General features: G+C 49.5%; 2 protein-coding genes across 2 annotated transcripts; one reads left to right on the forward strand and one right to left on the reverse strand.

The window, feature by feature from the left end:
* Positions 1–1208: 1208 nt before the first annotated feature.
* On the reverse strand, positions 1209–6349 carry FBXO45 (F-box protein 45). The gene is made up of 3 exons (XM_030954614.1): positions 5976–6349; positions 5381–5737; positions 1209–3747 (listed from the first exon to the last, which is right to left on the reverse strand). Exons 1-3 carry the CDS (start codon positions 6330–6332, stop codon positions 3562–3564), a joined length of 900 nt encoding a protein of 299 aa, XP_030810474.1. The 5' UTR covers positions 6333–6349; the 3' UTR covers positions 1209–3561.
* Positions 6350–6410: 61 nt separating this feature from the next.
* WDR53 (WD repeat domain 53) lies at positions 6411–12312 on the forward strand. Its single transcript, XM_030954613.1, has 3 exons — positions 6411–6459; positions 7375–7865; positions 10318–12312. Exons 2-3 carry the CDS (start codon positions 7389–7391, stop codon positions 10903–10905), a joined length of 1065 nt encoding a protein of 354 aa, XP_030810473.1. The 5' UTR covers positions 6411–6459; positions 7375–7388; the 3' UTR covers positions 10906–12312.
* Positions 12313–12913: the final 601 nt, after the last annotated feature.

Consider the following 12913-nt stretch of genomic DNA (forward strand, 5'->3'; position numbering starts at 1 on the left):
CACCTCCCCAGAGATATGGCAGGGACAGAGGACTCACTGTTCAGCTCCCAACAGATTTCACAGCACACTCAAACCACAAGGAATTTTGGATTTTATTAAAATCACAGATAAAATGCTCACTTATCCCGAAATCCTGTAAGAGTCTAAAGCCAAGACCTGTTAATCTGACTGATTTCTGTTATGGGGGCTGTGAACACTTGATGTTCCTCCTGACCAAAGCCCTTAAATCCCTTGTCAAGGCAGGAAAAATACCCCAAACAACTGCTCAGCTGACTCTGAGGTACCTCAGGCTAAAAAAACCAACTCTGCCTTCTTGGCAAACCGGCACAAACTTCTCTGCTCCTGCAGGAGATGTCACAGACATCTTTTATGAAAAATCTTTTCTTTAGGATTTTTCTTTCTGAGAAGCTGAGAGGCCTCAGGAACAAAATGTAAACAATTATTATCTGCTGCTGTGGAATGCAACAGGTGCATCTGTGATTGGTCTCATGTGGTTGTTTCTAATTAATGGCCAATCACAGTCAGCTGGCTCAGACTCTCTGTGCGAGCCACAAGCCTTTGTTATCACTCTTTCTTTTTCTATTCTTAGCTAGCCTTCTGATGAAATCCTTTCTTCTATTCTTTTAGTATAGTTTTAATATAATATATATCATAAAATAATAAATCAAGCCTTCTGAAACACGGAGTCAGATCCTCATCTCTTCCCTCATCCTCAGACCCCTGTGAACACAGTCACAGAGGTGTCAGCCAGGATTTACTGCTTAAAAGCAAACTCTTCATGCAGAGAGTTTGGAAAGTGCCTCAGAGCTCAAACCCACAATACTTCTTCCTAAAAGCACTGTGAAATATTGAACTTCCACAGGGAAAGCAAAGGAAAGAGCAGGAAGCTGAGGGGGAAGGAGACCCCTCGGTGCATCAGTGGTGACCACACCACCCTAACTCCAACCCAGAGGTCTCCAACAGGCAGGAATGCCTTTCCCACAATCAGGAGAGAGCATCCCTGCTTCAGAGGAGGGAATTTCCCATCACAGCTATCAGATCCCTGAGTTTCCAAGCCCTCCTTAACCACTCAGACTCTCTTTCCCAGCAGGCACACAGCAGATCACACAGCCCCAACACCTCTGTCCTCTTGGGGCACCAAACTGCAGCTCCCTTCTTCCCATCTGTGGGGTTCAGCAGATGCCATTCCAACAATCCACACCAACAGATCCTTCTGAATGATAGCAGAGTTTATTTTAATATTTTGTACAGCCAGCATTGGTCTCCAGGAATAAGTTATAATCTTACACAAGTGAGTCAGCCCAAACCCACCCTTAAGGAATGTTCAACTTTCAGCATTTCTGATTTAGAGGGAAATTATTTAGAGGGTAAGATGCAGTCTGAAGAATGGGAATCAATCTGAATTTGTGATTAAAACTCCTTGGAATACTCAGGGTTTCCTTGCCTCTAACTGGATCATGGACAACAGCAGAGGTTGCATCTTTCAGGACTGCACTGAGGATACATTCATCCTGGGGACTATTTATTTTCCTAAACTGGGCAGGGTTTTGTTTCCTTTATCCCCAACTCTATGCCCCACAGTTCTGCTCTGCAGACACTTCACAGTCCAGTACAATCAATGCCTGTAACAGATTTGTCCAGATACTTGGATGCCTGTCCCACATCCTTTATTTGGCTGTTCTCAGCACCACCTCAAACACCTCCACTGCTCACAGCACATTCTGTCTGGTGCAGCAAGAGGAACAGACCTTGATTTGCCTTTCAGCAATGAACACACAGAACAAATAAATACTTTTAAATCCTTTAAATTGTAACAACTTACACAGTTCCAGGGCAGAACCTGGTGATCTACCTGGCCAAAAGCACTCCAAGGCAAAGCCTCACTCGCTTCCTTGAGGAACAGGGAAGGGGATGAGCAACAGCCCAAGAGGAATTCCTCTTTCTTCCATGCTCAGAGAATTGCCAGTGTCTGGTACCAAGCAACTCACATTCTCTAGCACAAAAAAAAAAAAAAAAAAAAAAAACAAAAAAAAAAAAAACCACCAAAAAAACCAAGCAAAAAAGAGGTTGTATAAACATTTCCTTTCCCTCTCTGACAAGCAGCTCTAAAACAGCCCAGGCAGCTCTGGGAGATGCCAACCAGCACAAAACCAGAGCCAGGAGCCAGCCATGGGTCTCACAGCCTTCCTGCCCTGTTGAAGGGCCCTCCTAGGGCTCCCTACAGACCTTCCAGCCTCACAGCAAAGTGGTTTCACCAGGAATTCCCTCCTCACTACACCTGGCAGCTTCCCAGCCTGCACAGGCCAGCACACAGACACGCCTGGGGGGTCTGGACATGGCTTTGAGAAAATCAGTGAAGAGCACAAACATTGAATGTGACCCAGAATCCCCATCAAAGGGCAGGTGAGAGTTTTACTAGTCCTGGGCAGGTGAATGTTGGGGTGCTGGGGGATTTCATTCAGTTAAGAAAGGTTCAGGCAAGCCTTAAAGCTTCATAAAGCCACTGAAGCTGAAAGTAAGGTCTGGTTGCAGAAGCCAAATGCTCCTTCCACATTAAGTTGAGACATCTCACAACAGTGATCAGCAAGTGAGAGAATGCTTTGAAAAGGTGGCATTTTTGACGTGGAGAGGAAGGCAGGCTCAGTGCTGTGCTCAGCCTTCCTTCCCCGAGGGGAGCACAAGCTCTGCTGAAAGGAAACTCGTGGGGAAAACGCTTTTGTTTCCTACAGAGAACAAACCTGTCACTGAAGCCATGGAAACTTTCACAGGAAACAACCCAAAGCAGCACCTCACTCCACAAGAGCATCCCAAAACACATTACAACAGAACTGCACTGACATGAAGGCTCTACACCTGTCCCAGCTGTGTGTTCTGGTGCCAGGGAGGGGGGTGATTTTATTTTTTCCCTTTAAGAAATTCTGTCCCAGTTAGAATAAAGCAAACCCTTTCTTTTAACTGTTCTTTTCAACATTTTCTTTATATACAATCCTTAAAATACACTTAAAAATAGCTGCACACGTGTTGTATGGTAATACCAGAGAAGGGCAGTTGCACAGACCGTGCCTCTGAGGACACTAAAAACTGTAAATACCCCAGCTCTGCTCCAGCCCCCACGCTGGCCCCAAGGAGGGAAGGAGGGAGAAGGAAGGAAGGAAGGAACAAGCAGTTTGGAAATGGGAGTCTCTCACAAAACACGCCACTTACAAATCCCAGGGTAATTTCCTCAAGCATTTTTGTATCAAGTCCTTTCTCAAATGTTTGAGGTCACACTGCCATTTTAGCAATAAAATCTGGTGCGACATGCATGTGTCAGCTTCCCACTCAACCAACTGCAGCCCTGAGGATTTTCCTGGCCTGGCAGAAAGAGGAAATGTAACACAATTTCTGAAGTACGGCTGGTCCTCCGTTTCCAAACTCCACGTGGTTCCCTTGATGGCTCTTGGACACACACCCACACTTTTTTGTTCTTTTTTTTCCTCTAATACACGTTTCCCTCTAAGCAACATGCAGATTTCTCCTCCCAAACATCCACATCTCGACGTCCCAACGAAACAATCCATGTCATCCATCCAGAGGCTTTCCCAGGTAGACCAAAGTCACTTCTGTGTTACCATACACAGCAGACACTGCTGGATACAGGCAAACTTTTGGCAGTCCTCTGAAGGCAACTCCCAAGAACTCATAGCCCCTCTCAAACGCTAATGTTTTGTCTTCCATGTCCAGGATAACTCGAATCCTTTCACCTATCTGGAAACAGAGACAGGAGGGAGAATAAAAATAACACAGAGAGAGAGTCAGCATGTTCAGATGGAAACAAAAATAATGCAAAGTGTAACATAACAGAGAATTTTAAAGCAGGGCTGTCCTGTGTCTCATGACTGATTGATCTTATGATGGGAATTTCTCAATTTCACCAGGACAGCCTGCATCCACCACCTGTTTATGATAATAAACATGACCCTTCCCATATGAACCTGTGAGAGCACTGAGAGCAGGCACTATGTGCTGTTTGCTTTCAGAATACTGCAGAGCTCTGGAATCTCTGCAATGGGCTCCAAGTTACCTGAACTCTGTGTTCAGCTGCTGCTATTGCTGAGCAGCAACTGCTCTATGAGGAGCATCTTTAAAGAGAATGGGTTTAAGAAAGGCAAGTGCCACCTACAAAAAAATCCCAGAATAGATTAATATGCAGGTGCTGTCACTGACAGAGGTGTTCCTTCACTAAGGTAAAAGGAAATTTCAGTACAAAATGTAAAATGAAACCCCTAAATATATATATATATACACACACACACACACATAGACACACAAGTGAAACCAGCATTGACCACAGCAGGAGCCTTGGATCCAGGCAGGCACAGAGTTCCCTGCATTTATCTAGCACACATTATTTCAGACACCAACAAAAGTCCCAGACAACAGCCACAAGCAGAGCAGGCACCACACAAACTCCTGACTCTTCTCCAGCCAGCCCCAGCACTGGGAATTTCTTCTAGCAAACACTAACACACACATGTGTTTCCTGCAAGCATGTTTTCTATGAGCAGATCACTGCACAGGACACAAAATATACCAAAGGGTCATTGATTTGAACTTTCACACAAAATTTAGGAATATCAGATGCAAGGTACTACACAGATCTTCACCCACAAGTGAAAGAAAGCCACAGCACTGGGTGTTGGAGTGGATTATTTTTAAAGTCCCTTCTAATCCATTCTCTGAATATGAGATGGAAATAACAATGATCTAGTTTGAGCTGTAACACGAGCAAATCCAGCAGTGAAAAGGCAGCTGTGTGAGCAGGCAGAATGACAAGCCAAGCACTTCTATAAGGACAAAAAGGTAGGGTAGCCTCTGCTCTTTAACACCCTGAAGTTATCTGAACATCAGATTCCAGATAAGAGATGTCACCCACGGAAGGAAGGTGCCCAGTGAGCAAAGCAGCAGCAATCATCACTGCCGCAGGTTTTTGCAGGAAGATTCTCACCTAAGCACTAACTTCAGCTCACCCTGCCAGACAACAAAGGGGTACAAGCCCTCAGACACTCACTTTGCTGTGGGGCAAGTCGCTACTTCAGAAAGCTACAACAGTCTTTTCAGGTTTTATTCCAAAAAGCACCGCGATGTCTAAGCAGACAGCCACAGTACAGGTTTCACACTCAGAGTTTGAGATTAAAGTGTGGGAACAACCCAGGGTCAGGTGCACTGAACACCACACAGGTGTAGTAAATGAAGGGGAGAAAGAGCTCACAAGGTAGAACCATTTGCCTTCTGCAGCGGAGGCAAAGAGACCTTTGAGAGTCACTTAGGAGCAATTCAGCAGCCAGCCGGGACAGCGAGGGACAGCCAGCACCCCCCAGCCTACTCCAAACCCCCTCACCTGGTATTTGGGCGCGTTATTGCACTGGGGGAAGCTGCCGTTCACCTCCCCGTTATGCAGCAAGTTATTGTCCACCAGGTTCCAGCCCCAACTCTGGTCGTCGCTGCCCAGCAGGGCCACGTAGCCCTGGCACTGCATGGGGGCGCGCTTGGTGGCGATGCCGATGACGGCCACGGTGCCCAGCGGGCCCTCCCACCACACCTCCCAGGCGTGCCGGCCCTCGCTGAAGCCGATCTTGGTGCGCGCCCCGTCCGTGCTCTGCGCGATGGGGTTGCGGTGCAGCGTGAAGCCGTTCTTCTTGATGTACACGTTCCTCGAGCAGTCGTTGGTGCTGAAGGCGTGGTGGAAGGCACGGACCTGGGCGAGACAAGGCGGGAGGGGGAGATGGACGGGGCTGGGAGCAGCCTGCTCTAGTGGGAGGCGTCCCTTCCAACCCGAACCATTGTGGTTCTAGGAGATAAAACCCTGTCGTGTTCCCCAGCCTCCCGCCCCCTCGGTTTCCAATGGCGGGTGGGCCGGAGGGCTGCGGGGGTGTCCCCAAGCGCCGGGGGAGGCGGTGAGGGGTGTCCCGGCGGGGCGGGGGTCCCGGCCTCACCTTGCCCTTGTAGGTGGGCACGTTGCAGAGGATGTCGGTGCGCAGGGCCTCCTCGGCCAGGCAGCGGGCGGCCAGGCTGCGCCACACCTCGCTGTTCTCGTCGCCGTGCAGGACGCGGTGCCACAGCTTGCAGACCAGCGCGCAGCTCCGCAGCTCCCGCAGCTCCAGGTACGAGAACACCAGCTCCAGCACCCGCCCCGGCAGCCGCCAGCCCGGCCCTCCCCACGACGCCGCGGCCGCCCCGGGGCCGGGCCCGGGGCCGGGCCCCGCCGCCATCGCCCCCGCGCTGCCCTCGCCCGCCCGGTGTGGCCGGGGCCGCCCGAGGCCCTCACGGCGCGGGGCGCGCGGCGCCGCCATCTCGGCCGCGGGCACCGCCCCGCGCGTGCGCGGCGGGCGCGGGGGCCGGCGAGGGGCGGGGGCGGCGGCGGAGCCGAGCGGAGCCCGGGGAGGCGAGGGGAGCGCGGCGGAGCTGAGGGGAGCTGAGGTGAGAGGTGAGGGCCCCGCGCCTCCCGAGCCCCCGGACGGCCCCGGCAGCGCCGCGCCCCGCAGGCCGGGTCGGGCCGGGAGGCGGCCGCAGGGCCGGGCCTGCCGGGGCGGGGGGCGGTCGGACCGAGGTGCCGCAGGGCCCGGGGGTTGGCGGGGTACGACTCACCTGGGGCCCCCGGGGACCGGCGGCCGCGAATCTGCCCCGATGCGAGCTGCAGGGAAGGTATCGGCCTTCTGTGTCGTGTTATTTGATCGCCAAGAGCGAAGTTCCTCTGGTGGAATGAATGGGCTCTGGCTGCTCTTTAGATCTGGGTCAACAAGAATCACATGGAAAACATAACGTGGTTGTAAAAAACGAAAGAAGGTAAAACCACTAGAAACGAGCTGGTTGTTGCCCATTAGTTAAATTAACGCACGGACCTTAGGGCGGCGAAGCGACTGCTGGGCTGTCACACAAATCCCGTGTGCTTCTCTCCTTTTTTCCACAGCGTCCCAGTCCCTCCAACACTTTTGTGCTGCCCTTTTTCGCCCTTCTTTTAATTTTCTGCTGATATGCTCCCCTAAGCAGTGCTGTGACACAGGCTGCTGCGGGCAGTCACACCACGGAGAGTTAAGGTTGGTGAGCGCCATGGGTGTGCTCTGAGAACCAATTAAATGTGTTGCAACCTGTTTTAACTTAGTAATACTTCTTTTTAAAAGTCTCATTGTATTATTTAGGTTGGAAAAGACCGGTCGGCACCGTGGCTGTGCCTGGTGTCGCAAAAGCTCCACTTGGGTTCTGAGCTGTCCTGAGCTGTCGCGGTGCCCGTTTTAGCTGGACACTGGAATTTCAGGATGATCTTCTTGCTTGATGAGTTTCTGCTGTAATGACACCGCTAACCACCTCAGCTCAGGGCTTTTTTGTTTGTTTCAGGGTGTCCCTGGAGCATGGCAGCGAAGTGGAGCGGTGGCCATTCCTCCTCTGTGCTGTGCCTGACGGTGAGCACAGAAGGGCTGGTGGCCTCCGGCGCGGAGCGGGGCGAGCTGGCGCTCTGGGACGGGGCAGGCTCGCCCGTGGCTCAGCTGCGGCTCCCGCAGGCGGATGATGTGACCTCGGTGGTGTTCTCGGCCCGCCGGCCCAGCACGCTGTACACGGCCCACGGAGAAACCATCAGCGTGCTGGATGTGCGCTCCCTCCAGGAGCCCCTGCAGCGCTTCCACGTGAACGAGGAGGAGATCAACTGCCTGGCGGTGAACGACACCGACAGCTTGCTGGCTGCGGCCGATGACTCGGGGGCCATAAAGGTTGTGGACTTGGAAAGCAAGAAAGTCAGCCGGTCCTTGAGACACTCCAACATCTGTTCGTCTGTTGCCTTCCGACCTCAGCGGCCTCAAAGCCTGGTTTCCTGTGGACTGGACATGCAGGTGATTTGCATACATGTGCACGGTTATTAATGAAGTGAAACAGTAATTACCCACCTGAATAGTGTGGCACCCACAGGCTTTCACTGAGCACGAAGGTGTTCAGCCTGCAGTCACTGGAAAGCTCCCTCACTATTCTGAAGTAGTTTTGGCCCAAAACCTAACTGCTGGGGCTGTTTGTGCTGTGTTCCACTCAGCAGCTTCTGCCCCTGTTTTTATCTTCGTTGACATTTACAATTGAAAAGTGAGTGGGGTGAGGGGAAATCAGAATACAGTGCAAAGCTCTCTTGTGCTGTATTAGCTCTTTGTTGGACTGAGCAAAACCAGCAGCTGTCCCTAGGGATCAGCTGTGGCTGCAGACAGATGCAAAGGATGGTGAGGGAAAGGCACAGTGCTTGAGGCAGGCAGGTAGAGCAGCATCTTTCCAAGTGGAACGTATCACTGTGAGGACAAGTGATTTGTATCATTTATCCTTTGTTCTGTTAGCATCTTGGAAATATGAAATGTTCTTTGCCTTTTAAACCTTCCTATTCTCATCAAGAGGAAACTTTGTCCTCTGCATTCTGAGAAGAGCCATGCTGGGAGTTAAGCCCAGAACAGATATTTTTCAGTAATTTCTTTCCAGTGGTTGAGGTCTGACCACATTCCTGGTTTGGCCTGATATGAAAACTGTCGCTTCTTGAAGGTTTCTGTGGTTCCAGCGGTGGCAGGGTGAAGTTTGCGTGACAGGTTTGAGCAGTTTCACCCTCTGTTCTTGAAACCAAAGTACATCTCACACCCATTAGAGGAAATACATGCTGATATTTAGTATAAAGTGTATTTTTCTGTGTTAAAGCCATGATGATAGAGCCTGTTGGGAGGAGTAAACACTCAGTCCCTCAGCTGGCTTAATTTTGGTCCCTAAAATGCAGATACACAAGCTTGTGGCTGGAAACTTTTAATCAGAATTGTAACCATTTATGTACAACTCTGTACAAGTGAGCTGATTATTTTTTGTGACTTTTTAGTATTAGTTTCATTTATTGTAGCTCAGCAAGTTGGTTTTTAAGTGAAAGTCAGTATCCCAAAACAGGATTTCATTAGTGTGCTTTTTGTACAGTGAGAAGAGCATCATTCTGCATTGAGGCTGCATTTAAGATACATCATTTCCCAAAGGGGAGCTTAGCTGCAGAACTCTGAAGCCCTGTGCTGCACCATGCCTTTGGACAAGTTATGAGCTCTACAAAACATGTTCTGGGCTTGTCAAACCCTCGGGGAAGCTGTGGATGATGAGAATTGAAATTCAGGTTGCTGGAGTTCTTTTAGGGGTTTTGATGAAGCAGGGGAAATGCTGTGAGGACAGAAAATACTTAGTTTGCAGAAAACACTTCAGCAGTTGATGGATTCATCAGATTGTTGCAGTCCTGTCTCTGATGAAAGCAGGAGTATTTTCTGTAAGCATCACCCAGCCCCTCTGATTTACAGTAAATCACAGTTGTTGTGGAAGTAGTTTTAGTGCAGCAGCAACAGAGTAACTGAAACAGGAAAGTGACAGGAAATATGTTTCAGATGGTTTAGTGTGATTTGGATTCCAGAAATGCAGAGCCAGGCTCTTTTGTGAACTAAATTTAAAGACTCCTGTACTTCTTATTGGTGATTACTACTGAAGGAGTATTTTTATTAATAACAAATTGAAGCTTAGCTTTATGAAGCAAACAGTACACCAGTGCTGCATTAGACTGACTTGTGCTTTTTTCTGTTGGCCTTGAGAATGCTCATTGTCAATTCAGATCCTACAAAAGTCTGGAGAGCATTAATTTTAATTGGCTCAGTATAAATCTGTAGGGCTTGAACTGCTGTACAAGATTCTTCACTGGGAGCTTGGAGGTGGGGTGGCATTGGAAAAGGAAGTCTAAAAGCACAACCTGCCCCATCTGAGTAGGTAAAGCATCCCCTACTCCATAGCACAAACCAGATCTACTCACTGGATATAAAAATAAATACAAATATGCCTGTTTAAAAACCACAGCCTCAACTGCTGTTTGCCTTTTGCTGTCCCATTTTTCAGACACGTTTGTGGAAGTGACTATTATAGGCCAAGTAGCAGAGACAGAAATCCAGAATGATAATGATCTCTATTCACTGCTAGGGTTTCCCTGTCCCTCCTTCTCAATAATTGATGTGCAGGATGTCATGATTACTACTGCTGAGATGAATGCAAAAGCTTTTAGAGCAGTGTTTGCATCTCTTCCGTGGTCTAAAGGTCTGAGTCACTGACTGCAGAGTGTGGTGGTGGGGCTTTGGAAAGCAGGCCAGAAAGATTTGCTACATTTATTAGGGCAAGTTTAACCATACCCCTTACACCCCTTGGAGTCACACACAGCCTTTGCTCTGCTAGGATGAGAAGCGTGGTTGCTTATTTTACTACTAAACATCCCATTTGAAGTAAAACACAAAAAATTGATTTTTTTCCCAGGTGATGCTGTGGAACCTGCAGAAAGTTCGTCCCTTGTGGAGCACAAACCTGCAGGAGTGTGAGATGGAGGAAGAGAGCCCCCAGTCAGCCGGGCAGTTCTTCAACCCACCTCTTGCACATTCCCTGTCCGTGGCCTCTTGCGGCAACATCTTCAGCTGTGGAGCTCAGGACGGTAAAGTCCGAATATTCCGAGTCACTGGTGCCAGGTTTGAGCATGAGCTGGAGTTCCAGGCTCACAGCCTGGGAGTCTCACAGGTGCTCTTTATGCCTGAGGGCTACTGGTTGTTGTCTGGAGGAAACGATGGGAAAGTCTTGCTCTGGGATCTCAGCAGCAACGTCGGGAAGCAGCAGAAAAGTCCAGCAAAATCTCTGCACCGGAAAAAGGCCCAAGCAGCTGCTTGCAGCAGAAAAGATGGGAAGCTCAACAAAGCAGCCTCAAATGAACACCATGGAGTTGTGCCAAAGCTCAGCATTGAGCACGGAGAGAAGGTGAACTGGCTCTCGTGTGCAGAGATCAAAGGCTCCAGGAGAGTGTTGGTTGCTGACCAGAGCAGCTCTGTATCAGCCTATCCATTGCCAGAACCTTAAGGCACCCAGGTGCTTACAGAAGTCTGGGGGATAAAACCACTTCTGAGAGCCAGTTACATGCACTGACAGTGACCTGGACAGTGAACTCCTCTGGGTCCCTGGGAGGGGAAGGGATTTGCTGTGCACTCGGGATGTCCCTGGCCTCGTGCTGGTTCTTTGTGGCTGTTGTGCTCACAGCCACTCTCTCTTGCAGGGTTGGCAGCTTGCTGCTTGAATTTAAGTGAAACGGGTCTCTATATTTAGGGGTAACATTAGTTCATGGCTGAGCTGACGTAATTAAGGCTGGAGGAGAAATTTAGTGCTCAGGAGACACCCACAATGCCAAGTGAGGCTGCTGAGCAGCAGCAGGGCTGTCACTGGCTCAGCCCTATGTGGTTTGGGCTGTTGCAGTGCTCTGTGTGATTTCTCCCATGAAGTTATGTCCCAGTTGGCTTAAACTGGTCATGGTGGAATCTGGTTTTCATCACACTCTGTCAGCAGCTGCATAGACTAGAGATGCATCAATTAACAAGTAATCAAATGAGTTTCCCTGTGGTTGCCAACTGAATTTTTTCACTGCAGCAAAAGAAGGAGCAGGGGAACTGTTACACCTGTTTGCTGGGTCAGCTGTCAGTTAGTTGTGTATCCCAGGGAAAAAGAACTATTACACTTGTCTTAATAAATGCTTTCTCTCTCACTCTTCCCTTGTCCTTAGAATCACTCTAATAGTGCCAGACTCACACAAAATTGTGTCCAAAAGTTTACTGTACCCCCATCACAGGGTGAATACGAAGGGTCAAAGGCACAGCTTCTCCTTACCTGAATACTTCCTGTCTTCCCAAAGTTTTGAAACACAATGAGCAGAACTTGGCTTGCTAGAAGTTTCACTTCATTTCCACTTTGGAAGACCTAAGTGGAAATGTTATAGCTCTGGGCATGTTCAGTTCATGCTGGATTTCCCATGAAGTGGGCAAATAATTTTCTAAAAGGGGATTTTTCCTGGGCTGTCCTGTCACAGAACTGAATTCCTAGTGCTGGCTGAGGACCTGCTGCACTGGTGGGAGGTTTGGGCTTGTGCTGCTGTGTTTCACCAACTGGGCTGTTACCAGACTCATATTATATTGGAAAAATTTCCAGCTCTTTTTTTTTTTACATACCCAGCTCTGGAAAATCATTATCTGGTTGTGCTGCCTCTCTCCACCCTTTATGGAAGAGATTCCAACTGTCTTGGTTTTGCTCAAAGCAGCTCCTTGCAACTAAACACAACTCATTCTCATCCAAATCAGCTTTTACCTTCATACCTTTTTAATTAAAAAAAACAAAGGCAATCTGCTTGTACAGCCTTTCTCAGCAGGAGACTTTGGCCCAAGACATGATCTGGTGGGCGCAACAGCAAACTGAAGCCAAAACACAGCAATAAAAAAAAAAAAGCATAGAATTGTGGTTGCTCCCTTTTGTGTTAGCTGTGAATTAGTTCATCTGTGAAGCCATGGGATCAGGGGGGCAGAGGAAGGGGCTGCGTGGTTCAGTGTGTGACATGTCCATGAACGTGTGTTGGTGCATCCATGACCTATATTTGGATGTACAGGCTATAAAAAGCCTGGAACAAACAACCTCCTGCAGGACTCGGATCCCCTGTCCCTGCTGCCGGCTGCAGGAGAGAGGAGCGAGCCCACTCCAGCTTTTATTCCTTCTCTTGGTGTTCTCCAGGAAGATGGCGAAAGGCAGCATCTCCCTGCGCTCCCTGAACGAGACATTGAACAGGTCCTGTGGGGCTGGGGAGGGACAGGGAGGGCTGGGACATGGGACACCACACCAGGGTAACCTGTGCTTTTCTGGAAACTTCTGTGGGCAGCAGGGTGGGGTGTATGCAGGGAGAGAGGAGCTCATGAACAGGCTTCATCTCTCCTTCGCTCACTGGGGAGGAAGGAGGGACAGAGCCATCAGCTCCATGGTGGTGTTCATTCCCTGGCTGCCATCCTGGCTGTTTGCTGCAGGATTTGGGCAGTTGCTCCATCACCCATGGACT

The sequence above is a fragment of the Camarhynchus parvulus genome, chromosome 9, assembly GCF_901933205.1.
Source record: "Camarhynchus parvulus chromosome 9, STF_HiC, whole genome shotgun sequence".
NCBI lineage: Eukaryota > Metazoa > Chordata > Aves > Passeriformes > Thraupidae > Camarhynchus > Camarhynchus parvulus.

What these genes read in the sequence shown, in the direction of transcription:
- FBXO45 (XM_030954614.1), bottom strand. Translation starts at nt 6,332, where the DNA reads ATGGCGGCGCCGCGCGCCCCGCGCCGTGAGGGCCTCGGGCGGCCCCGG. An exon ending in TGCCCACCTACAAGGGCAAG is followed by an intron (nt 5,738 to 5,975) that starts GTGAGGCCGGGA and finishes TGTCTCGCCCAG; the next exon opens with GTCCGTGCCTTCCACCACGC. An exon ending in ATAACGCGCCCAAATACCAG is followed by an intron (nt 3,748 to 5,380) that starts GTGAGGGGGTTT and finishes CTCTGTTTCCAG; the next exon opens with ATAGGTGAAAGGATTCGAGT.
- WDR53 (XM_030954613.1), top strand. Translation starts at nt 7,389, where the DNA reads ATGGCAGCGAAGTGGAGCGGTGGCCATTCCTCCTCTGTGCTGTGCCTG. An exon ending in CCTGTGGACTGGACATGCAG is followed by an intron (nt 7,866 to 10,317) that starts GTGATTTGCATA and finishes TTTTTTTCCCAG; the next exon opens with GTGATGCTGTGGAACCTGCA.